The following is a 27,105-nucleotide window of genomic DNA, read 5'->3' as shown; positions in this document are numbered from 1 at the left end:
AGTTTGAATTTTAAAGAGAGGAAAGTATCGTAGAGATCTAAAAAAATGTTCCGATCGGTTTCGATTTGAAAGTCGATACTTGCTTCATTGAGAGAGTTTACTGGAAATGTTTGTTGAACGTTTGACCACAAAATTGGTTCCAAAACTGGAACTTTTTCGAATAAGTTAAGACAAGTGTGAGAAGCTGACATAATCAATCTTCTAAGTTTCGAAAAATATCAGAGCGACTGAACTGTTTGCGTGACTGTTTTTTAATGGCTCTTCTTCGAGAACCTTTGGGTTTTTTGCGTGAATTTGATTGTGTTTTTCGTTGACGTTTTCCACCACCCAGTTGTTTTCGGAGTGTTGTTGAAGCTGATTTTTTAATAGCTTTTTTAACACTACTTTTACCAGAAACAACATTCCCGATTTCGGGTACTGCAGATTCAATTAGATCGCGTCCAATACGCTTCGCAGTGGGTAAGAAATACTTTTTCAGAATAGGAAAAGCGGTACGAGCAACTGTACCAGCAAATGCTCCAAATCCTCTTCCCCGTTGGCGGGGTACACCACTGAAATGTGGCAAAGCGTTATAAACAACCATTTCATAAGTTTTGTTTAAAGGAAATGATTTTATCGCTGACGAAATACTAAAGTTAACCTCGTTACTCCTACAGAAAGAAAAGGAATGAGTTCCCCAGTTTGTGATCTCAATTCAATTCTAATTGAATGAATTGAGTTTTTCAGTAATCTTCTATACTGTAAGTTATCAAATCGCGAGTTATTCAAGACTTTAGTGACGGAAATTCTATCATGAGAAAGCCGTTGCTCAAATGGGAAACCTCGTAAAATTGGAGCTTTGGTGTCCCCTATTACCGAGTATTCTATAATGTCTGTGTAAACCATGATAGAATGAAATCTCAGGATGTCCGTTGGAAAGACACTTTTTGTAACCGTATTGTCCAGACAATAATTCACTGGGAAACCTAATATCGCGCTGAGATCGGGGCTTCCAAGAACCAATAACGAATCTTTGTGAGGAAGTTCGAAGTCGATTTTTCTGCTCACTTGATTAACACTCCAATTGAGATTAAAATTCTTTTTGTTTCCTTTCCAATTTTTCTTCAAGTTTTCATTTAAAGCGATAAGAATCTGGTCTGTCGATTGATAGAGACCCGGTTCAATCCTACAAGGAATAAACTGTTCAAGATCTTTTTGTGTAACGTAATTGTTTGTCTTCTGGTACTTGTCATTTTTGTGAATGTACCAGAATTTTCCACTTGTAACGTTGTTTATCAGCGATGGATATGATATTTCGAGCAAAGCAACTTCCCAGTCCCCTTCAAGATTAAGTTGTTCGGGTAAGAAATTGGTGAAAGCAGATAAGGAGTTTTGTGGGTAAATTTCAGATGAAGCTGAAGATACCAACTCGACTATAAAACTACTCATTTTTTAATGACTCTTTGCATTTCTTCCTCGTAGTACTTTCCCTTCATTTGTTCACCTGATTGTATATTTTCCAAGAAGTAGGTAGGGATCGGACGGAACGTAGCAATTCTGGTCACTCTGAAAATTTCATCTGTGTACTGTGATTTATAACCTTTTCTGAATGAATAATTGTCAAAAGCGAGTCTCACTTTATCTCCTTTTTTAAACTTAGGTTTCCTCTTTTTCACAGGTTTTTGACTATTATAAAGAACTTGCAGGAAGTTCTCATTTTTAACCGATTCTGGTGGTAATCCTGTAGTGGTGTTTATACGCAGATTCATCGTTTTTACAAAATTTTGTAAAACCGGAAGATACTTTTCTGTTTTCTTCTCTTCCATGTAACGATACAAAATATTTTTCAATGATCTGATGTATCGTTCGGCTAAGAGTGCTTTCTTCTAACTGTGTATACTGTACACTTTTATACCGGCATCTTCACAAAAATTTCTGAAATCAGCTAAAAACTCTTTTCCTTGATCGATCCAGAGTTTTTTGGGAAACACAAGACTACTTTTATCTGAGCACAGTTTTATAAAGCATGCTTTGGAAGCCTCTGCGCTTTTATTTCTCATTGGTCCAACCCGAACAAACCGAGAAAAGAGATCTACCACTACCATGAGATACTTTATCCCTGAGTTAGCACTTGAGAGTTTGTCTATTTGGGCTAAATCCATACACCAAATTTCGTTTACATAGCGTGAGTGAATTGGAAGTCTTTTGTGTCGACGTATAGCTTCCTTGTGCTTAGTGTAGGAGTCTTTTGAATTCAAGAAATACTCAACTTTTGCTTTTGAGAGTCCGCTTGCTTTCTGTAGGTTTCGAACTGATCCAAACGCTGCGTTACCTTCTCTATAAAGTTTTGTTAGATGAATTCGTTCAGAAAGAGAAGGATATCCATTTTTCTCTCTTCTGTCTGACATTTTTGTTCGTGATAAGAGAAGTTGGCAGATTTAATTCTTTCAATATAGTTTCGTGTAAAGATGTAATATCCTTTGTCTGAGATCGAATGGCATTGATGAATGAAATCACTCCAATCTCTGTATCCACATTGTTTACTATAATTGTTCGGGCATTAGATATTTTTATACTTGGACCCTTCAAGAGTAGACTGAGAATCTGTTTCTTGTAGTAATCTTTCCCGATTTTGGATCCAAAGAACGATTCAAGATTGTTTGCGTTTTCCGTATAATTCGAAGAATTTCCAAGTGCATCAACTTTTTCACTCTGAGCTTTTGTTTGATTTGTTTCACCCTGTTTAAACGCTGTAAACAATCCGTCCGTTGGAAAAGTGGTTGTTTTTTGTACAGTTTTTCCTCTATTATCTCGAAAATTTTCCCAATAAGTGTGGGGTATTAGTACAAACTTCTGGATTTTTCTATCCATTTACTGAAATTGTTCATCAAAATTACAGATCAGCTGATTTGTAACAAGATGAATGAGTTGCAGTCCTCGAGCGGATGCTAATAAGAACCTTCTTTCTTTCAGCAATGTTTTCTTTGATAAGAGTCTTTGCAAGATCTTCTCGTAGTTTTTTAGATCCCGTTTGCGAATTTCTGGGAAATGACCCTCGACTAAATTTGCACAACACTCACAAATGAATCTAATTAGTTCCTTGGAACAATTCTGTAGGACAATTTTCTGGAGATTGGGTTTGAATTCTAAAAAGAGCTTCAGAGTAAAGTAGTTTTGTTTGTTGATCATTGATTTCTGTGATTCGAGCGCTACTGTTCGGTAGGAAAAACGTAGCAGGAAATGATGAACTATTAGTGCAAAATCGCAAGGTGTCTGGTGTTTTGGGACTAAGATCGATCATCAAATGCCCGTATGCTTCGCGTGTTGACTCAGCATACCATTCTACTAATTGCTTTCCCAACCCTAACTGTTTTGCTAGAACCCCAATCTGTTGCACATCGCGAGGTGATTTGAAAAGAACTATATGAGTGTTTTGCAGCTCGGCATCTCTTCCTAAAGGACTTTTATGAAATAAATTATGTTTCACATAAATACAGTTTATTTTTTTGTGTCTTCCAGCCGTTGCTATTTTTTCGAAATCCTTGCTTTTTGTAATCTCTTCGCAAGAGTCGTCGAATATAATCAAGTAATTTGTTCCGTCGTTTGGTAAAGAGTTAATCATTTCAAAGTCTAAGCAGGCAACAAATTCAAGGTTTCGAATTTCAGCAGTCATCTGGTCATAGAGTGGTTGATAGTGTTGGTAGAAATAGAAAATTTTGTCAAATGCGGGATAAAAGGATCCATTTTTCAGTAACTGATAAATCAAGTAGCTCTTTCCGGATCCGCTGGGACCCACCAAACTCATAAAAACTCTTTCTTTGGTAGAAATTACTTTGTTCATCGTATACACGGTTGCCGGGCGTTTTTCAAAAACGGATCGGGTTCAAATTAACGACGTCGGCGGTACCGCCGGATTTAAATCAACAGCGGACGGATTTTAGTTTCTAAGGTCTCGGTTGTGGAATCACGTATCCAATACACCATGTTAAAACTGAATACCACATTGTTCGCTCGTCACAACTATCTGCTAAGATTAATCTCGTTATGCTAGTAGTTACAAGGGCGGTAACTAAAAGACAGTTGAACAAAAAATACAGAAGAGATCGTTGAAAATTTTGGCCTATTATTGTCCAAGGTTTTCGTTCTTTTGCGTCGGAATCAAAGACAATGTTTTGCACTCCACCAATGTCGGGAGCATCAGACATTTTACTTATGCGACTGTTTAAAGAATTTCAAATAGGAAGAATGAATTCATTGTTTCACTAATACATAAGAAAGTTTATTAAGTTTCTTTACAGTTACTAGTTTATTTTTTCAAATTGATGTTGTAACCAAAGTCCATATAGGTGCGCTCTCCTTTGTGCACAATGATCTATGACTTCTGAATGTTCTCGAGGATAGGACGAACATTCTCCAATATATTCGAATGACTCTGAGAGTTCTTTTGCAATGTCCTTGGCTTCTGGACATTTAATAACATTGAGATCGTAAAACTGTCTGTTGAAAATTGTTTCGAGTAGTGTACAGTTTTCACTTCCTTTCGTGAAGAATTCCATTTTGGTTTTATGGAAAACGTACTCAGCTCTTTTTTGTTTGCTTACATCTAATATATTATTCATAAAAATAACCCAAGCTGCGTTAGAGAAGTTCTGCACCTCGTAACTTCTGTACTCGCAAATTAAATCCAGGACATGAGGAAGATAATTGTACGGTACAGTCCCTGAGTTCCATTCAAGCATATGAACCTTCTCAGTCAAATATTTGCACCTTTTTTTGTCCCATGATGTGATATTGGAAAAAGAGTACGGTGGTTTGAATGCAATTCCAATACATATCCCATTTCTATATAATCCAATTTCCTTAACAACACCGTTTGTAAACTTTTCAATTTCCACAACAACAACTTGACTCATTGTTAAAAACAAAATGAATACTACAGGTTGAAACTTTCATATACTTTCTTGTAGACAATACTAAGGTATATGCAGTAAATAATCCCACTCACGTGACCGAGTAAGCATGAATTCAAGCGACTGAATTGGTTCGAGAAATATACATATCCAGGTCCCATAGAGTAGTTAGTTTTCATAAAACCAGCTGCATCGTGCAAAACAGCATGTAGCTTGAATATTTTAAATTTTCCAAATACTTTTTCCAATTTCGAATCTCCAATACCTATGATTCCTCCAAAGGGAGCTTTTTCGTTAATTAATTTAAGGTCAACGCTCGGATCATGAAAATAACAAACTGCTAGGAAAAAATTCTTTCTCTCAGTGTTATCTTCAAAATGTTTTTTCACCTTAATGTTGTTTTGTATTTCAGATATTTTTTCAAGGTTCATTTTCAGATAAATTTTCTGTTACAGAGGGTGATAATTTAACGTCTGAAGTTGGAATTTTCAAGGACTTGACAAATTCAATCAGTTGATTGTACTCAGTTGTTTTAAGTACCAAGGATTGTTTAAGCTCGAAATGATTGTTTCTATGTAGAGAAAGTGAAATTTCTATTTGTGTAGCTGTAGTATCTGTCCCAATTTTCAGAAGTCTCCTTCCGTTTGAAATAGAAAAGTTTTCTGTTGGGAGTAAATTTACTGGTAAAAGTTTTCCTTCGATTAGGGTTATTTGTAATTTTTTTTACTTTCTCAGTGTACCAAAAACTTTTATGTGAAAGAATTCAAGTTGATTATTGTGACGTAAATGTAACAAAATTTTTCTTTTGACTCCAATATTAATCATACTTCTTGCAAACACAGTTTTATAAATAATAACAAAAACACTACAAAAAAGGACAAGAACAAGTCTGAAATTTACTGAGTTCACTGAAAGCTCAATTTGTTATGTCTGAGTTTTTCTCGAATTAGTTCTGCCATCAATAATTCTGCTTTATCGTTCAGTTGTTCCATCTCTGTCCATTTAATACTGAGAACTCCCTTTCTCTTGAATTCATCGATTGATGCACCTCTTGTGTACAAACGAATACTCACGTAGGTCCTGTCAAAGTTTTCCTTATCATAATAAATACAACCAATACTAATTTTTCTCCTGGGACTTTGGCAAACCTCCCAAATCTTGTCAACTAGAAGTTGATCTTGGGTAGGTGTTATTGTTGTATAGTCCTGATCCTCGAGGCGTTGAGAATTATGATCGAAACTGTAGAAACTTTCTTTCACTGTTCGCAAAATACTCGGTAAATGAACAAGAAGTGTTCTTGCTTCGTTCACTGATAATAATATAATTTGGTGTAAACTCATTTGCTCTATCGATTGACGATATATTTTAAAATGAATCCAATCGGAAGGTTTGTTCACATAGTCTTGTTGTTTAGGAATTGATATTCGAAATACTCGAGATGGACAGGCAATAAAATCCCACAGAAGTTGACAATCCGTAGAGTCTTGCAAGAATCCTACTTCACGATACTGCTTGAGTACAGAAAGTCCAAATTTGTTTTTCTCGGTCTCTTTGGTTGATTCTGCAGCTGAAAGGTTGGTAGAGTTATGTACTGTAGAGGAAGATTGAGAACTCATTCTACTATTAATTTTTTAAATAAAAATTGAAGCGAGACTGCTCGGAGCAAAAGTAAAAGTTCAAAATGATATACTTTTGGTGATTGTTCTTACTTCACGTGAGAAAAAGTCACGTGAATGATTAATATCCTTATTGCCTGGAAAAAAGAATACTACTGTTATCTATTGTCAATTTAATGAGTCAGGCAAGAATCTTGTGAGGTTGAATCACTGAGTTAATTTTCAGTGATTCAAATTCTCACGTGAATATATTTTGTTTCACGTGACGCTTTAAAAGACTGCGTTCAAAACAATTGCTTATCATTTTATTTAAAACCCAGTACACTAATCGGGCGTGAATGAAACTGCTTAAAAAGTTAAACATTAGGAAATTTTTTGTCAGAATTTTCCAACAGAAGTATTTTGATGGCATGTGGAGATGAAACTTGTTTTCCAAACTTTTATCAAAAACACAATTGCAATTCAGTTCTTATTTGTTTAGAATCAAGTCCGAACTCAAAAACTTTAGCATCTTTCGAAAACGTTATTGTATCGAAAAAAGTCGATTTACCTAATCTTCCAGTCGAAAGCCGTTATCAATTACTTATAATCGACAGTAGATTTCCATTACTTGTTTCGAAAATATTCAAAAACATAAATTACTATTTCCAACGAGTAGACTGTCTTCTTACTACAGTTTCCATTTATTTCAGAGACTCAGTTTACGATTCTGGACCAGTGAGCACTCAACTACTATCAGCAGTCAAGTTCCATCAACAACTTCCTTTTCCAATTTTACAACGACCGAGTGTAGCTAGGAAGCGGTTACTGAGGAAACGATTCAAATTTGTAAAACAATTGCAACAATCGGAAAAAAGACATTGCAAGCAAACTTTGTTTAATTCTCATCTTTTGCTGCGAATCGAATCTATTTTACAATCTTCCATAGGCCAAGATTTCTTCAATTTGGTGCATTCGTTGAGTGAGGGTAATCTATACTTTTGTTCGAAATCGATTGAGTTCCAAGTTTTTGACAATGAAGACCCAAAAATGCCCAAAATGTGATGTTAAAGTTCTCCATAAGAATTTACAGCGACATATCTTGAACAAACATAATCTCCAGTGTTCAATGTGTTCAGAGTCCTTCCAAAATGAGAAAAAATTGAAACAGCATCATTCAAAGAGTCATTCAAAATCAATCTCCAAAAAATTCACGTGTAGGATCTGTTCGGCTCAGTTCAACACTTTCTATGGACTCAGAAAACATAAGAAAGAAAGTCATATGGAAATGAGCAGAACCAAATACAGTCATTCTGAGGTCGACATTGTCCGAATATAGCGAGGATCCTAACTTACTAAAAGAGATTGAGACGGTGAAGCACTTTCTCACTGATGAAAAATTTGAGTCCTCAAACAAAACAGTGTACAACTTTCGAATGAAGGAGTTCAGCATAACGTTTTTGAAGGATAAAATGAGATTCATATATGACGAGTTACATTGTTCTGTTAAAATCAACTTGGCGTTTGGATTTGTTCTTCAGAACATTCAAGACGACTCAACGTTTCAATACTTCTATCCGGCAAATAACAACACAGTTTTTGAAACCCCCAAAGTTCTTTCAGATGAAAGAGATTTACACAAAATCCTGAATAGTCTCGAAAAGAACGATTTATTTGAAGATTTAGTGAGACAACGTCCTGACACGAAGTGGAAGTTGCACTGTTTAATAAATGTTACGTTTTTTCTCTACCACTTGACGGATATTCCACTGGGATGTCATCAAGTCCAACTACCGTCCATTCTCATACAAAACCGGCTTGTTAAATGTTTTGTATCAGATTCGAGGAATCGGCCTTTTGATGATAATTTGTGTATGTTCCGGGCAGTAGCTTACCACCTCTACGGTGAATCCGAATATCAGCAACAGTATGTTACTTTGTTTGAGAAGTTTATAAACATTACAAAGCAGTCGACGGAAAGTTTCCCTGGAGTTGAAATGGGTCAATTGGAGGTTTTAGAAAAAATAATTGAGTGTAATATTCAATTGTATTCCATTTACTATGAGGAAAATGTTTTACTCGGGGAGTTAACAAGAAGATCATCCAAGAAATATGAGAAGTTAATCAATTTGGTTCAGTATGACAATCATATATGCTGGACTTCTGACATTAATCAACTTCAAGAAATTCCGTTGCGATAATTGTAACCAGTTCTTCAACCGAACGTTTAACCTGGAACGCCATATCAAAACCTGTGACGAACTAATTAAACACCGCTATCCTAATGGACCTTACCTTCTAAGAACAACAATATTTGATAAGTTAACAGAACTGGACATATCCTTTGATGAAAGTTTACGTTTATATTCCAACCTGGTAGTATTTGATTTCGAATCTATCACTGTACATGATGAGACGCTAAGTGATTCATATTCAGTTTCTTGGGTCGGGAAGCATGTTCCAATTAGTGTTTCAATGACTTCAAATCTTTTATCCGATGCAATTTTTCTGTGTGATCCTGATCCCATGCGATTGACAAGAAGTTTTCTGGATAAACTTCTGGAACTATCGCAACAATCTTCGATTCAAATGAGATCAATGTTCGAAAGTGTCTTCAATGATTTAGACGAAAAGTTAAATCTGATTACTGAGACACTACCAGAGAACCAGCCAATTGATCAAATAGAGGTAACAAGCATCCCATTTTTAGAAGCTGAAGCAAACCTAGAAATCTCAGAAGATGACGAGATTGATTACGACGTCAAAATACGAAACTCTGAATTACGAAAACTCAGTCAGATCAAAGAGGAAGTCTCAAAATACTGTGATGATTTACCCGTTTTCGGATTCAACAGTTCCAGATATGACTTGAATCTGATTAAAGAATTTCTACTCAAAATTCTGCTAAATGAGCGAAACTGTTCACCAGCCGTGATCCGCAGGAGTAACAGTTTTATTGGAATGAATTTTTTGGGGTTGCAGTTTCTCGATATTTTGAACTTCTTAGGAGGATCTGTAAGTCTAGACAAGTTTCTAAAGGCATATGGGATGGAAGAACAAAAAGGATTTTTTCCATATGAATGGTTCAACAGTTCAGAAAAACTGAGTTATCCATCGTTGCCTCCCATCAATAGTTTCTTCAGTAAGCTGAAAAACTGCAACGTACTCGGTAAAGACTTTGACGATTACCAGAGTTTATTAGATATTGGAATAAGTGAAGACGTTGCTCAGAAAAAACTAAAATTAAGATGTCAACCTAAAACGGCAGAAGAAAACTACGAAGATCTTAAAATTGTATGGAACACAAACGGAATGCAAACCTTTCAAGATTTCTTGCGGTACTATAATAACAAAGACGTCGTTCCTACTTTGAAGGCTTTACAAAAAATGGTACAATTTTATCATGACAGAAAAGTTGATATGCTCAAGCTGGGTTTGACACTTCCGAATTTAGCCAACAGAATTCTGCATTCTTCAACTTCTACAAAATTTTTCCCCTTCACCAAAGAAGATGCGCATTATGATACTTATCTACGAAGCTGGCTCACGGGTGGACCTTCAATAATTTTCACTAGATACGCAAAAGTTGATACCACATTCATTGGCAGGTCACAGAATATTTTTAAGGCTATCGTAGGAATTGATGCTAGCCAGCTCTATCCGTATTCCATGACAAAGTCTATGCCAAGTGGATCATATACAAAATGGAAGTGGTCCGATAGTACAGAAAAATTCCACCCTAGAAGAAACACAAAGAGCTTCTTCGAATTGATGGTCACTTCTTATCTTCAAGGCACGAGACCTGACTGTTCAATACAAACACAATTTACTCATGGAAAACAGAAACAGTTCGGGCCATTTTTCGTGGACGGTTATTGTGCACATTGTCAGACCGTATTTGAGGCCATGGGTTGTTTTTACCACTTCCATGGTTGTCAAGACAGAACAGTACGAGAAAACACTCTTGAAGAAGGAATGAAACGACGCGAGAGAACTGTACGTCGACGTCACTACTTGGAGCAACAAGGCTTATCTGTTATCGAAATCTGGGAATGTCAGTGGAGAGAGTGGACGCACACAAATCAGTTTGGCATTAGAGATTTTCTTAGGATACATTTCCCTTACTGCCCACCTCTTAGCCGCAATAGGTTACTGCAAAAAATTTTAGATGGAACGTTGTTCGGAGTTGTTGACTGTGAGCTGCAGGTACCTCCTCATCTTGAGACAAAGTTTGAAAAATTCCCACCAATCTTCAAAAATTGCGAAGTGAGTAGGAATGACATTGGAGAACATATGATGAAATTTGCGGAAGAAAACGATCTGCTTCGTAAACCACGAAAAATGTTGATCTCTAGTATGAAACTGGAACGAGGTCCAGTTATTACGCCACTGCTGATTTTCTATTTGAATGAAGGAGTGATCATTAACAGAATCCACTTTTTCCTTCAATACACTGCGAAGACATGTTTCAAACCCTTCGTACAATCAGTCGTGGAAGCACGTCGACAAGGAGATCTGAATTCTCAATCTACCGTTGTTGCTGAAACCATGAAACTGATCGGAAACAGCTCATACGGATATCAGATCATGGACAGGACTCGCCACACAAAAACAAAATACGCTATTGGCCCTTCAGTTTCGAAACTAGTGAACAACAAATTTTTCAAAAGTTTCAATGAATTAGATGATAAAATTTTCGAAATTGATCTTCAAAATAGCACTGTTCACCATAAAGAACCCTTAATTGTTGGGTTTTTTATATTACAATATGCCAAGCTTACGATGCTTGAATTGGTATACAACTTTTTTGATCGATTTTGCGATCCCGAAAAATTCGAGTTCCTTGAAATGGACACTGACAGTCTATACATTGCTATGAGCGAAAAATCCATTAGGGAAATCATCAAACCGAACATGAAAGAAGTGTGGAATCTACTGCGCTCTAGCGACTGTAAAGATACGTTCCAAGCAGACAATGTTGGAAACTTTTTTCCACGGGAATGCTGTACTTCTCACAACAAACACGATCAAAGAACTCCAGGGTTATTCAAGGAAGAGTTTCGGTGTACCGAAATGGTTGCGTTATGTTCGAAAACATACTGCTGTTTTAACGAACCTCACAAAAACGTTAAAATCAGCTGCAAGGGTTTGAATCAGTGTAGTCTCATCAATGACAATCCTTTGGAGAAGTACAAATCCGTCTTGTTTGATCAGGAACAGATTGTCACAGTTAATAGAGGTTTCCGGACAGTCAACAGCGAGAAAATTTGTACCTATGAAATGCGGAAGAAAGGACTCTCCTACTTCTATCCAAAACGTATTGTTGACCATGATGGAATACATACAAAACCATTGAAACTATAATTATATTCTGTATTGTACATTGCATCTTTGGTTTTATCTTTATAGCTAATTCAAGTGTCATCTTTTATTTTTTTTTTGGAGTAAACGGAGATTCCATTCACTCATAACATTTCGTGTCTTCTCCAGGATATACATCAGATATTTCCGAGTCAAAAACTCAGTTAAAATGCAAGTAGTAAAATAAGATACCATTTTTCAAAAACTTACACAGACATTCTCTAAATTCAAAGAAACTTAATTTTGAAATTTACATAAAAAACTTTGTAAAATGTTAAAATTTATAGTGCTATAGGGTTTCCTAAAGGGGCAAATTTTTTCGTCAGATCTTCAAAATTCTTGCTACTTTACCGAGAAATTTCAAGTTCTTTCGTTGAGAGATAAATTTTATATTGGAAGTTTAAAAAGCTTTTTAAGTTCTCGATGAATAATCTAACATAAAGTGTGTTCAGTGTGTTCTATATCTTTGTTTAAGTCGGCTGTGGAACATCATTTTAGTTGTGATCAATAACTTTATTTTATTGCAATTTTTGTTCTAACAACTCAGTTTTCGTTTAAGAACTTTTCAAAGAAGAACCTCCTAATATTTTTCTAAATATTAAGGGTGATTTTTCTCTGGTAGCCCTTAAAAGGGCTGAGTTGTATAGTTAGGAAAAATCTAAACCTCATTTCTTTCTTGCAGAACTTTGTACCAATAGTGGAAGTTTTTTTTCCCTACCAAACCAATCCAAGCAAAATGGACATCTTGCCTTCATTTGGAAATTACACTCAGCACATATTTTTTTCCGACAGTTTTCAGACTCACATTCAATGAGTCCACATTTCCTACAGTCGGATACCAGATAGCAACACAAAATACATTTCTTCATGACTTTCCCATGTTTTTTCTTTCGACGACAGTTCTTAGTGTACTTCCTGGTACGGGTCTGAGGAAGATTTTCTTTTTCCATTTCTAACAACTTTCTTAGGTGGGTTAAATGAGACAACTGATTTTTTCTCTGAAAGCCTTTTTCTATCAGGTTATAATTATTACAATGTAGTGGCGGAAATTATTTCTTTTGTCCATTCATTTCTCCAATTGAATAGTCTATTCAGTACTTAATGGAATCTTTTGTTTGTATACAGACAAACAGTCTCTACAATCTGTCAACAGAAATCAATTTAATCCCGTCAAGTTAAGCACTTACAAAATAGGTTAATGACCGGCTCCGAAAATGGGGCCTGATCTGCTCACACTATACTACTATCAGTCTCAAAACGATCAAAACACATGAGGCGAAAATAAAGGCAAAAACAAAGCGGAAAAAAATACGGATAAATGAAAACATATATTTTTTAAAAATAATGATAATAATTTTATTTAAAAAAATCACATTACCTGGATGATAATCGAACTAATTATCACCAAAAACATTATCTTGGGAAAACCAAAGAAAAGTAACTAACGTACATTTCATGAAAAGTTAAAAATAAAGGCGTCACAGTTTTAAAAAAAGTAACCTCATTAAAATATGTACGTAACCGCAGTTTAAAATTGGTAGCCAAAAATCATAATATTCAGCTCCTGAATAATGCATCGTTTCTTAAATACAGTTAGCGAGAAAATGTCAAAGTTAACAAAAATGAGGGTGAATGCCAACAAATGAAGGCAAAAAACATACCCGGCAGATTGCCAGAAAAGAGCCGCTGTTGATACCAATAAGCATGATTGGGATTGAAAGAACAGAAGATAGAAAAAAAAAGATTTTTGTACAAAAACATTTTCTAAGTCCGATTTACTTTGAAGGCATTTCGTAGTTGATCATACTTCTGTTTCTTAGAGAGAGGCCACAGGGGCTACTATCAATACCAATAACCATAAGAGATGGTAACTAAGACATATAGGAACGACGTTCAAATAGCGGGCATCTAAAATTGGGCTTTATGGGTTTATCCCGTTTCTATTTCTGACTTCAATTTTTTATACTGACTCTGTTCATTTTGAATTGATTTGCTGAGCAACTGATATTCAAATTCACTTCTAGCAGAATGAGAGAAGAAACTAGCCTAGAGAAGTCAAAAAGATTTCACGCAGAAAGTTGAAAAAGCGGCAAAATGATAAAGCGAAAAAAAGTTCGACGAACTAAAAAACATAGCAGGACAAGTCCTGACGTACAATTCAAAGAATTTTCATTGACTAAACAGAAAACTAGACCAAGAACGGACAATGAATGGATTGGGAAAACCATTTAGAAAAAAATTCGATCCAAAAAATTGAAAAAACCGTAAAAATCAAAGTGAAATTGCCGCATGTGAAAAAAAAACTAACGAGAAATGAAAATTTAATTCAAACAAAAAACTAGGTCTAGAATGAGCTGTGAATGGATCGGGAAAACCATTTAGAAATCCGATCCAAAAAATCGTAAAAGCAGTAAAAATCGGAGTGAAATTGCCGCATGTGAACAAAAATCCACTACCGAGAAACCGAATTTTCGTTCAAACACCGTTTTCTCACTCTACTTTAAAATTATAGCGAAAAAGATTCACGCCGCAAAACCACTTCCTTTTTCACTCCACTTCCTTTTTCGGCGTGACCAAAATCACTACACCAATTTGACTTCAAAAAACATGAAAATGTGTGAACATAGCCGGAAGAATTCCGGAAACGACTCGAAAAGAAAATCGATTTAAACGCCATCCAACTACTCATCAAACAAAACTCGCCTTCACTAATTTATGATTATTTTGAAACAAAACCATGAAACAAATGAGTAAAAACAAAAAAATCAAATCTGTTAAAATACGATAAAAAATCTGATCAAAATTTGTTGTAAATTGAGATCCCGAAACTTGTTTTTAGGAAGTAATTTTGGCAGTGATAGTTATTTCGGGATCTCAAGTTATGACAAAATTTGCAGATTGCAAATTTTGTCATAACTTGAGATCCCGAAATAACTATCACTGCCAAAAATACTTCCTCAAAACAACTAGTACTTACTAAAACCACTTAAGTGAATGTTTTAAAAATGCTGAGGCCAAATTATGAAAAAAAAGCTCTTAAAAACAAATTGCACTAAAAACTGGAATAAGTTGGTAAATTTCTTAATATTACAAAAGCATATAAATCCAAAGAAAAATTTTCTTAAGCCAATAGCGCATCCAGATGCTCGCAAATCAATAGACATGTCATAATAGTCTAAGAAACTTGTCTCAAAAAACAGAAAAAAAAACCGAAAAACTGCAAAGAAAGAAATTAAGAAAAATAGTTTCAATTTTCGCCATTTTTTGTCATATTTCTCAACAAAAAAAAATGATTCATATCCAAAATTGCCCAAAATTAATACTAAACAACTAGAACAACTATTATGAACCCTAAACCTCCACAAACGCCATGAAAAATTAAGGAATAGAAACGGCATTCAAAAACAAATTCAACAAAAAAAAACAATAAAAACTAAATGAGTTTTTTTAATAGTACAAGGAAACATAAAGCCGAATAAAGTTCCTTTGCAATTAGAGCAATGAAAACTCGCAAAAACAATGGGCAAGTTATAAAAGGGTGGGTAAGATACTTGTGTAAGATTAAAAAAAAGAAAAACTGCGAAAAATGAGAAAGAGTTTAAAATTTCTCAATGTTTCGGTAATTTTTCCTTAGAAAAAAATGATTTATACCAACAAAACTTTAGTCAATTGGTATCTGACAATTCCTTAGGTAACAAGCTTTTATTCAAATCCCACTTAAAGCAGTAAAACAAAAAAAACAGGGAAAAAATCATTAAATTTCGTCTAAAAATCAGCAAAACTGATCAAAAACCTCCAAATTAGCATCAAAAGCAAATTAACTACTTGAAATCTTCAATTCCTATCAAAACAAACCTAAAACGAATACCATATAATAATCAAACCTCATAACCATCAAAAGTTGCAAAAAAACTGCCTTTAAAAGCCGCACGTGAACAAAAAAAATTACGCTCGCTTAGAAAAAATTTTTTCACATTCAAATTCTCCCTCTCTCAAAAACAGCGGTGTGAACAAAAACCACTCTCTTTTCGCTCCGCTCTTTACTTTTGTTCAGCATCAAAATCACTCCAAATTTTTTCACGCGTTTCTTTTCCCGCTTCAAAATTCACTCCAAAAATTGATTAAAAAAAGGACTTCTCCAATACTCCTCTTCGAGTCGTAATAAAAAAGACAGCGCTCCAATACAATTCAAATTCTTTGAATTTAAAAAAAAGTAGGAGCGCTATAATAGCCGCCCATGTCAATTATTTTATGATGAAAACTAAAATAAACAAAGATTCACTTGGTTTCACTGGAAGGCAGCGGTCCGCTGTCAAATTATACAAGTAAAAAAACGATAAACAAGCAAATCATTAAACATTTTGTAGACAAAAAGGCATAAACTGTTGACCTCAAACAATAAAATTTTCCTTGAGGAGCCCAATTTTCCTCTCGTTAGTCGCCCCCAGAGACAACACCTCAAAGAAAAAAAATACAGACAGAAAAGAGGCGTTAAATTCAAGCTGATCAAAGGAAACATTACAGAGGATCGCTCATGCGTTTTTAAGCCATCAATCGGACCTTTCTTTAATCAAACAAATTGACAAGACAACTACAAGAAAAACCCAGAAAAGGTAAAACATTTGTAAAAAAAAAAACAGAGCAAAAGATGTGAAACATTTAGGCCGATAAAATTTTGTTGAAAATTGGACACCAATTGAAAAATGCCGGACATGATCACTAAGTCTACTGGCTTAGCGAAACTTTAATCAAACTTTATTTGCTCTTTTTAGACAAACTCGGTGAATTTTGTAAACTTGAGACACTTCACGATAACGTGCATTACCAATTCATCTCTTTTCTGGAGACAAAAAGTCAAGGCTGTGATACGAAAACCAATTAAACGAAAGTCGATTACACAAAACACGGCACTAAAAAGCCAACATAACCCAAACAATTAGGAGATATTGTCTAAGAGCACTTAAAACTTGAAAGGATAACCATCCAATTAAAAAGCATAAAAAAGCAGTCAATGTTCGCTATCAAAGAATTAATTCCAGACACGATAAAGAAAAACTACTCCATTGACATTTTAACGCGTCAAGCAATAAGAGCAGCCCATCAAATACATAGAAAGTCAATTAAGCAACACCATTATCTTGAAACTTTAAACAGCCAAAAAATTTACAACATAGCCGATAAATCGTCGGCAAATAGTCGCCATTGACAAAACAGACACATATTGTGTCGAAAAGTGTTCTAAGTTGGTGTGCAGTTTCAGTTAGATTCCAAAGTAAGCTTCTAATAAGCTTGATACTATACGCTAGCAATTGCTCTAATGAACTTTGATGACCTCAAACACAGACTTAATGATCGGGCTTTAACGGTTTAACCCGTTTCTTGATAATACTTTTTGACATTGACAGTATTCACTACATTGCGGAATTCAATGAGTGAAAAACTTCAAATCGATTCAGTTGAAACAATTATTTAGGTAAGTCATGAGTCAAACGATAAAACTGTGACTTATGTAAAACATGATTAAAAGGTAAAGCGAATTAAAAAAAACATAGAATTCCCGAATTACAATCCAAAATATTTAATTAACTATTGACCTGAAAATCAAAATTTTTAAAGCAACCTCGAACTTCGTCAGTCAACAAAGCGTATGTCTTTAAATGCGCAAAAATAAAGAAACTGAAAAATAATCATTTTCCAAAACTAGTGTCAAAAAACTTAACCAACAAACTTAACAAAAACAAAAATCTTTTAAAATAGTGGCCTCAAAGCAAAAAATCATAAAACTTTATAAAGAATTATTAAGCACAGCAAAGCTTACATAAGAGTTTAAAAATTTGATTTTCCATTAGGTAGAAAAAGGACAAAAAAACATCCAATGAAGGCAAGATTTAGAAATTCGAAACAATTCAATAATATTTGGTAACAAAAACCATCAAGAAAAACTAAAAACAATAGCTTAGAATCGATTCAAATGACGTGAAGGTCAATAAAAACTGTTGTTATTGAGATTTAGCTACTAGGATAAGCAATAAAAACGAGCAAACCTCAAAAACAAACATTTTTTCTAAGTAAATAGTGTTGACGTGATGAACACCACTGTTGTGAAATGAAACAAATTTATGCCTCAATAGCAACCAGTAAGAAGTGCCATTAATAGAGTTCAAAGATAAGACATATACAAATATAGGCAAAACTCAAAAGTTCGCAAACACTTTTTCAAGAAAGATAGTGTAAAGGTTATAGAAGCCACTAGCTAAAAATTGAATCAACAATTAGGTTCATTGGTGGCTGATTAGCAACCGATGAGACCTGCTCCAAATCAGATCAACTGATAATACAACAAAAAGAACAGGTACAGGCAAAAATTAAAAAACATTTCCTCAATGCCTTGAAAATAGACGCAAAAAACCATTCAGCTGAACCGAAACGATTATTTTGATTTACCAAAGCCTCGAAACCAACCGCTGCGAACCACCACAAAAGAAAGTAAGTGATATAATAGAAACAAGAAAAAATACGGGCGAGTATTAAAAAAAATGCATTATGATTTATAAAAAATGGTTTGAAAATCATAGATGCATTAGCTGCCAGTCCAGCAATTCGAGAAATTTTAAAAAGACGGAATCAGAACATAAAAGTAGCTTTTTAACAGCAATCAACAGCACTGAAAACGGAAGTCAAATTGCCGCACTAGACAAAATTCTCCTCGAAAACCATAAATTTGGACAAACAGCACATTCTGACTCCACCTTAAGTCGTTTGAAAAACACTAGGCTCCGCACCTAACAGCAAATATGATCCTTTAATATATCAGCATGACTAACACCAATCAAATGTAACTTCTCATTGATATTAAAAAGTCAAAAAGGTGTGGACAGAACAAATAATATCCAAAAGACTCGGAATCGACCTGAAGTTGAATTTAACTTACACACTAGCCAACCTCAAATTCATAAAACTATTATCTACAGTGGACCGATTATTTTGAAACAAAAGGAGACAAAAATTATCTGGGAAAAATCAAATAAGAAAAGCATTTTATAGGGAAATTTCATAAGTTGCAAATTCAAAATCATTCTTTACAATAGATTGTCTCGTATATTTTTATTATATTCAACAAATGACGAACAATTGATAAGATAAATATAACCCACAACAAATCTAAAAACATAACCGACTAAAGTCGGGCGAATTGCTCTCAAACGAGAGGTTGGCTTCGTCAGTAGCTAGGCACGGTTTAGTGAGGCTAGCTTTAGCTTAACTGAAGGGGCGTAACTGAGCGCAGCGGGGGGCTGATGGGCTGGCAATAGTGAGGGGAGTCAATTTCTAAGAACCGCCCTTCGCACCATAAGTAAAATTCTACAAAACAGATGCTGTGAATCGCATACCTGAAGACTAGTGAGCTGAAAGGCTCTAAGAGCACTTAATGACCGCTGGGCACTAACTGTTTATCCCCTTATCCCGTTTATGAGGACGAGAAGTCAAATGCGTCATACGAAAAATTGGTCAAGTGAAAAATTGCAAAAAAAAAAAAACCGACAGGACTAAAATAATTGCTACAAACTTTGCTTGAGAGCAATTAGCAAACATAGCCAGCATATTGCCGGAAAATAGCCGCGATACACGCTTGGCGCCTTCCATGAAATGAAACAACTAAAGAGAATAGATAGACAGATCGACCACCAGTCCTTTAATAGACCACTAGACTTTTTGGGTTAGCTTTGGACTGTCATTTTCATGAGACACATAAGCTCTATAAGGAGAAAGCCCTAATAGGGCTTTTTAAAATTAGGATCTTTTCCTTTTGTGCCCCCTCAGCCTAGTGGGCGCATATTATTTGCACCCCTCAGATGCACGTGCAATATTTTTTACACAATAACTTACTATGCAATGGCACGTGCTCTGTAACTGAGGGGCGCATAACGTACTGGGGGCACAAACGGAGAAGATCCCAAAATTAATAAATATTCGAAATCAAAAACTCAAGACACTAATAATCAAGAATTAGGGCATATATGTTTTGCACTACTTAGATGCACACTATTGGCCTTTAACAAGTAAATGTTCATAAAATTGAAAGTTCCATAAGTGAGTTCAGTCTTTTTTTATTGCGGTAAGTCATTGAAAAAGTCAACTCCAAGAAGTCAGGGTAAGGCGAATTAAAAATCTGTTAGACGAAGTACAAAAACATAGCAGGACAAGTCCTGAAATACAATTCAAAGAATTGAATGAAAAACTCAAACGTATTCGATCTGACCAGCAGATCAATTGAAAAATGCCAGCCAGAACACAAACAAAATCATCTCAAAAAATTGAACCTTTTTAACCTAAGGCAAAATTTCTTCCCTTTAAATTTTCCTATTTCAAAAATATGTTCAAATTTTTGTTTCCGAAATCGGTCCAGTATTATATCTGCAAGACCTCGAAAATATTCATTGGCCCTTGAAGATCGATTAACTCGAAAATGAACAAATTTAGAAAAAGAAATCAATTGCAAATTAAAAGAAAATGTTGCTGAAAATCGTGATAAATATTCAGAATCAATTCTTTGTCTCTAGAGGCTATCCAGTAACCCAACTCTAAGCTTTAAAAAACTCATTGGAGCATAGATCGATAGGCCAATATTTCAAACTTCAAAAATAGAAAATCGTTCTATTAAAATGTTGGAGGCCATTGAATTTTCAAAATTAATTCGAAAAAACTCAAGACTCTAACAATCAAGAATTAGGGCATATATCTTTGGCACTACTTAGATGCACACTATTGAGTTCACAAGTTATTTTATTGAGTGTGGTAGGTCACTCAATTGGCCTAAAAAAACAAAAACGCGGGACGCAGGGTAAGATGAAACAAAAATCTGTTAGACGAGGTAAAAAAACATAGCAGGACAAGTCCTGAAATACAATTCAAAAAATTGAATGAAAAACTCAGACGTAATCTACCTGACCAGCAGATCAATTGAACAATGCCCGCCAGAACACAAACAAAATGATCAAAAAATTGAGAAACTAAAAGAATCAAAACTGAACAAAAATATACTCAATGCTAAACTCTTGAAGCTTTTAATTCTAAGGCAAAATTTTCTCCCTGAAAAATACCTATGTCAAAACTATGTTCAAAACCAATTTTTGTTTCTGAAATCGGTCCAGTATTATATCTGCAAGACCTGAAAAATATTCATTGGCCCTTGAAGGTCGATTAACTCGAAAATGAACAAAAAATTAAAAAAAAAAAATCAATTGCAAATTCTAAAGAAAGGTTGCTGGAAATCGAGATACAAATATTTTCAGAATAATTTCTGTGTCTCTAGGGGCTATCCAGTAATCCAATTCCAAGCTTTAAAACACTCATTGGCTAATAGATCGATAGGCAATTATTTAAAAAAAAAATCAAACTTCAAAAAAGATAAATTCGTTCTATTAAAATGTTGAAAGTCATTCAATTGCCCCCTAGCAACTATTTAATAACATACTATCAAACCCTGGATGAGGTTAACTGGCTACTGAGGCAAGAAAAAAAAACAAAATTACAAACGTTTTGAAAAACTTGAAAAAATTTGCAAATCTTATCAAAAAATTTCTAAAGTCGAAAGCTTAAATTGTCGAAAACAAATCCATTCAAAATAAAAACCATGCAGTCACTTTTTATCAGAACGTGAAATATGTTTTCACGCACTCGAGAATGGACGAATATCAAAAACTGACAAAAACTTTAGGCCTTAAAAAATTGCAGACTTTATAAAAAAAATGCTAAAATTGGAGACATTAAAAAGTTAAAAACCATTCCATTGTTGCTAGAAACTGTGCAGTGCCCTATTAACAAACCTGAAAGGAGATTGCCTGGCCCGTGAAGCTGGAAAAACTGAAAAATGACGAAAATTTTCAGAAACCTGAAAATGCGAATTTTGTCAAAAAAAAAATTGCTAAAATTTGTGATATTCAAAAGTTGAAACCTATTCCGTGGCAGCTAAAAAATTTTCAGTAAATTATTATCTAACCCCTGATGAGATTTTCTGGCCCCCTGGGACTCAAGAAACTAGAATAATGACAATAAATGTCACAAAATATGTAAAAAATTGCAAGTTTGGTCAAAAAATGCTAAAATTCATGATGGTAAAAAGATGAAAACCATTCAATTACCACTAGAAATTATGCAGTAGTCTATCATCAAACCCTAAAGGAGGTTTCTTGACACCCAGGGCTAAAAAATGACAAAAATGTTCAAAAAACCTGAAAAAAATTGTAAAAATTAGTATCATTTTGCGCGCTTGTGTTTGTAGTACCAAAACATTTAGCTCATAAAATGGTCATAACAAGCAATTTTGTCTCGCAAAAGGCCTTCATCAACTTTTTAAAACTTCAACCTAAGACTAATCAAAACAAAAAAATCACAAAAAACATGAAAAATTGCACCATTTTGACCCCAAAAACTCCTAAAAATGACCGTTTAACCTTAAATTAAGGCCATACCAGCAGCTGAACCACTATAAGTACTTGAAGGACTACTAAAGCCCACTTTGGGCCTCTAATGAAACTTAATGCCCGCTGGGCTTTACCTGTTTATCCCGTTTGAAAGATCAAAGTCATTGAAAAATTTGTGAACACATCTTAAAAAAACACAGCGCCCCAATACAATTCAAATTCTTTGAATTGTAAAAAAAAAATAGGAGCGCTATAATAGCCGGCTGAGAAGATGAGGGCGGCTATTAAAAACCAATTTCCTCCAAGTAGTTACCAAGAATGGAGTGAGAAAATAGTTTACTAGTCTCAACTACAATATTGCCGCTCCGATATTGGTACATAAACAAACGCACTGCGTTTAGAGAGGCAGCTTGGTTAAAAACACAGCGCACCAATACAATTCAAATTCTTTGAATTGTAAAAACAATTAGGAGCTCTATAATAGCCGCCTGGAATTGAGGACGCGCCTATTAAAAAGAAAAGAATTGAAGTACAAAGTAAATAAAATCTGTTATATGTTCTGATACTATTATCTAAAAATTGTTTAAAGTCTTTCTAACTTTTCTCAACACACCTTAAGAATCAGTTTCTGTTTATTCAATGAAAATCTACACGAAACCGAAAAACACTGAATACACGCAGAAAATGAGCAAGAAATAAAAACTACACAAATTGGCAAAATTGATTAAAATAATTTATAAAACAGCTGCTATCAAACATTTATCTGTTTTCACTGCGTAACCATAACCCTACCTGGTAAATAATTGAACATGAAAAAGTTCTGAAAAACAAAAAAAAACTGAAAATTGCGCAAAAATGAGAAAATAAGCAAAAAATTGTTAAATTTAGTCTAATATTTTCATAGAACAAATTTAAATTGATATTTACGAAATCAAAAAGTCACGAAAACTAACTGAAGTAATTTCAACCAAAAAACCCGGACACTTAGAGCGTGAAAAAGTACAAAAATCGCTAAAAAAAGCGTATAAAACGGCGAAATCACAAAACTAGTTCCAGATTGCACATTAAACTCTAATATATCATACAGATGGTTCAAAATGCTTCCAAACGTACGGTTACTAGCTAGCATGATTTAGAAAACCCCCTTTACCCGAAAAAGCAAAATTCAAACTAAAAAAACTGCAATAGAAAATTTTCTCAACTACATTTCTGACTCTCAAAAACGCTGCATGAACTGAAGATCATTCTCAGTTCTCTCTGCTCTTTAATTCGTTCAGCCGTTTCACAAACACTTAGCTTTGTGATGGGGCATTGACTTTCACATTTTTGAGTCCAAAAAAAGCACCAATACAATCCAAATCTGGATTGTAAATAAAGAGAGGGCCTAAATAATAGACGTTGAGAGGCCGATATTAATTAGAGAGGCCGAGGTGGATATTAATTAATTTAACTAGTTTCGCGACAACGAATCAATGGACACAGGACTTGATTATCGCCGAGGTAATTTAGAATCATCTGTAAGCAATTTTTACACTCAGGAGTATTTTGAGATCGAATTGTAGCAATACAGCTTTCTACACCTTGCGCATGCGCGGCTTAAACTGAAATAATCCCTCGATCACACCATTTTTCGCTAAAATTAGTCGACAGTCTGTATACTTTTCGCTCGAATTAGATGAGCAGCTACTGAATAATTGCAGCATCAAAATAGCAGGCATAATAAAAACATGAACGTGTAAAGTACTTTGTAGTGACTACTGGTTAACATAGGAAAACGGCCTGATGATCAGCTAAAATTATGATGGTTAGAGTACTGCATGCTACGTAGTTTATAAGTATATAGTTGACCAATTCCAACCAAATGAATATTTGAACCCATGTACTTTCAACCCAAATCTATACCTCTTATACTCAAATATTGAACCCGCTCCCCACCTCCAACACCACAAACTCTAACATTTAGATTTCATTTCTACCCCAAAATCCACGAAAACGCTTTTGAATCTCTCCCAAGTTTTATGCATTTCAAGAATACCTCCACTGTATTAATTTCTGGTAGAGGGTATAGAAACTAATCTTTGAACAGGGAATTGCATTAATTAATATAAGACCCTCAATGTAATCTGTAATTGAAGAAAACTTGCTCAAGGTGGGAATTCAGCTTCTATAAAATTTTAATTGAATATGGAAGCAAAAAAGTTCCGTCACACAAATATGCTATGCTTGCAATGTGCGCCCAAATCAAGAGAATGTTTCTATTATGTTAGTTAAGCTATCGTTTGCATGCGAAGCAAGAAAGCATCAAAAGAACTGCGATTAAAGGAAGTCTCGTCAGAAGTAGTTAACGAAAATGATGAAGCAGCGAGCGGTATTTCACGTTTTTTTACTCATAGGGCATTCAGGGATTTGCAGTCGCTTCAATCGTGTTTTTCATTACCGCCCAATTGTCGACCTTGGCAATCTAATTTCCAGGTCCAAATTTAAGCGTTTTTTTAATGCTTACAACATTGCTATGAGCAGTAAATCCCCAAATGCCTGTTTGTGTATTTTAGTGCGTATAGCCGCCGCCTATGTTAGCAAACTTTTCTCGATCAGCAACCGTTCACGTTCATTACATACCGCTAGGATTTCTCGCGGTGCTTCCCTTTGGTAGCCGTAACCACCCCCATTAGATGGGAAAGTTAGGGGGCTACTGATAGTGCCACCACCACCCCCAATGAATGGAGTGGAGGAGGAAGAGGTTGTGGACGAGACGTTAAGCAGAGAGCCCGAGGATGTGAAGAGGGTGTTAGTACGCACCAACTGCTTTAACACAACTCAAATCTATTCCATAACTTAAACAATGGAGCCAACTTAAAAATGAACAATTACCAATCGGTTATGTCACAAATCTCCAAAATACCCATCACACCACCACATCGGGCATAATAATGAACAACAAAAATCACAAATAGGGGCTTAAAATGTTCAAATCAAAACATTTCAGTTGCTCATTTTATGTAGTTGTTAGTAAATAGCTGGTTTTAGCCGATAATAAACTCGACTTTAACCGAAGCCCGCTACCCAGACAAAATTATAATTTGCGATAATTTTGTAGATCGGTTGCAAACGGAATCTCTTAGTTCTGAATTGCAATGGCTTTATCCCAAAAAAGTATGACAAGCTGATTAAAATTATTACAAGCTGATTAAAAAACTCCAATAATGTTTACCGTAACTTTAACATATCTGATCAGCTCTGAATGGATTTAGCCAACAACACTTTGCCGAATCTTAAAATCTAGAGCATTTTTTATTCAAATCTATTCGTGGATGAATTTCTGGTATAAAATTACATTTTTAGTCCGTTTAATTTTAAATCCACGCACTTAAATTCACTTTTAAACGTTTAGGGCTCTCTGAGCAAAACGTGAGATTTCCAGATAAAATTGGAAAATGCAGAATCAAATTTGGACACAATATGCACAAAAACACATTAAGCTGAACATAGCTCCCGAACTAACTGAGAACTGAAAAGCAAATATTTCCCAAATTCTCTTAGAGATCTTTGTCTTGGAACTGTAGTTACAAAGAGCTGCAATTCAAACTTCAATACTTTTCTTGGCAATATTTCAAAACATAGCTGGCAGATTGCCAGAAAAAGCCGCAATAGCTTTGTAGATCTGCAGTCTAAAAAAAACAGTAAAAAGACAGACCAAAAAATTCGAATTTTCATTGAAGGCTGATCTGTTATATTTTGATTAAAAATCAGTATAAGTTTTTGCTGCCTCTATTAGCTGCTCTCAAATAATCTTCACTTAGAGTGACACACACCCATTTGACCTTATCTCTTTGAATTAAAGTAAATAAAAGTCAATTTCAAAGTGAGAAAGTCATTTTTGAGAGTGAAGTAAGTCAAGTGTGACCAAAAATTTCATCACGCGAATGAACAAAAAACTCGCTCCACTAAGAGCCAAAAATGACGTCAGACACGCACTTCAGTTGAATTTGCATGAACGAACGAACAAAAGCAGATTTGAAGTGGTTGTGACGTCATATGGTCGTAACAAAAATCGCGACGACGAAATAAAAAACATAGCATGTTAAGTCCTGACGTGCAGTTCAAAAAATTTTCATTGACTAACAAAAAGTAGATCTAGAACGGACTATGAGTGAATTGGCAAAAAAAATCAGATTAAAAAACAAAAAAACAGAAAATCAATGTCAAAATAGCGCTAGCCGAAACAGAAAACCAAAAGCGAGAAATGTATATTTGAATTTAACAAAAAACGAGGCCTTGAATGAAATATGAATGGATTGGGAAAACCCTTTAGAACAAATCCAATCCAACAATTCGAAAAAAAACAGTAAAAACCAAAGTGAAATTGCCGCATGTGTACAAAAAACCATTCGCGATAAATCGAATTTTTGTTCAAACACTATTTTCTCACTCTTTTTTTAAAATTAGATCAAAAAAATTTCACGCCGCAAAACCACTCGTTCTTTAGCTCCATTTCCTGTTTCACAAAATTACTACTCCACCTTGACTCCAAAAATCATGAAGTGTGAGCTGATCGTAAAAAAAGAGAGCGCCCCAATACAATTCAAATTCTTTTGAATTGTAAAAAACCAAGAGAAGGCCAATAATAGCCCCAGCTATCGCTATTCAAAAAATAACAATTCCTTTTGATAGAAAACATACCCGTCCAATTTCTGGAGAAAAGCCGCCATTCAATCCGTTAACTCCGATTGACATTGAAACAAGAACAGAAATTAAAAGGCGTGCCACAAATGCAGTAAGGCATACTTATGTTTTAAAATGATAGGAAACACGAATTAGAGAAACCAAGATATAAATTGC

At 34.8% G+C, this 27,105-nt stretch overlaps 1 protein-coding gene across 16 annotated transcripts in view; it reads right to left on the bottom strand.

The window, feature by feature from the left end:
• LOC142349375 (myotubularin-related protein 13-like) overlaps nucleotides 1-27,105 on the bottom strand; it is a 235,257-nt gene that overhangs the window by 183,659 nt on the left and 24,493 nt on the right. For 14 of the 16 annotated variants that reach the window (XM_075400867.1, XM_075400878.1, XM_075400874.1 and 11 more), the window contains exon 9: nucleotides 24,886-25,071. The exons of 1 other annotated variant lie outside the window; for it this stretch is intronic. In XM_075400867.1, the coding sequence (XP_075256982.1) occupies nucleotides 24,886-25,071 (186 nt within the window). The remainder of the gene's footprint in view (nucleotides 1-24,885; nucleotides 25,072-27,105) is intronic. One more of the 16 variants, XM_075400868.1, reaches the window with a different exon arrangement.

This window comes from Convolutriloba macropyga, chromosome 11 (genome assembly GCF_964194025.1).
Source record: "Convolutriloba macropyga chromosome 11, txConMacr16.3, whole genome shotgun sequence".
Classification (NCBI taxonomy): domain Eukaryota; kingdom Metazoa; phylum Xenacoelomorpha; order Acoela; family Convolutidae; genus Convolutriloba; species Convolutriloba macropyga.
The sequence above is the reverse complement of the archived record's forward strand: the minus strand, read 5'-3'. Positions and strand labels throughout refer to the sequence as shown.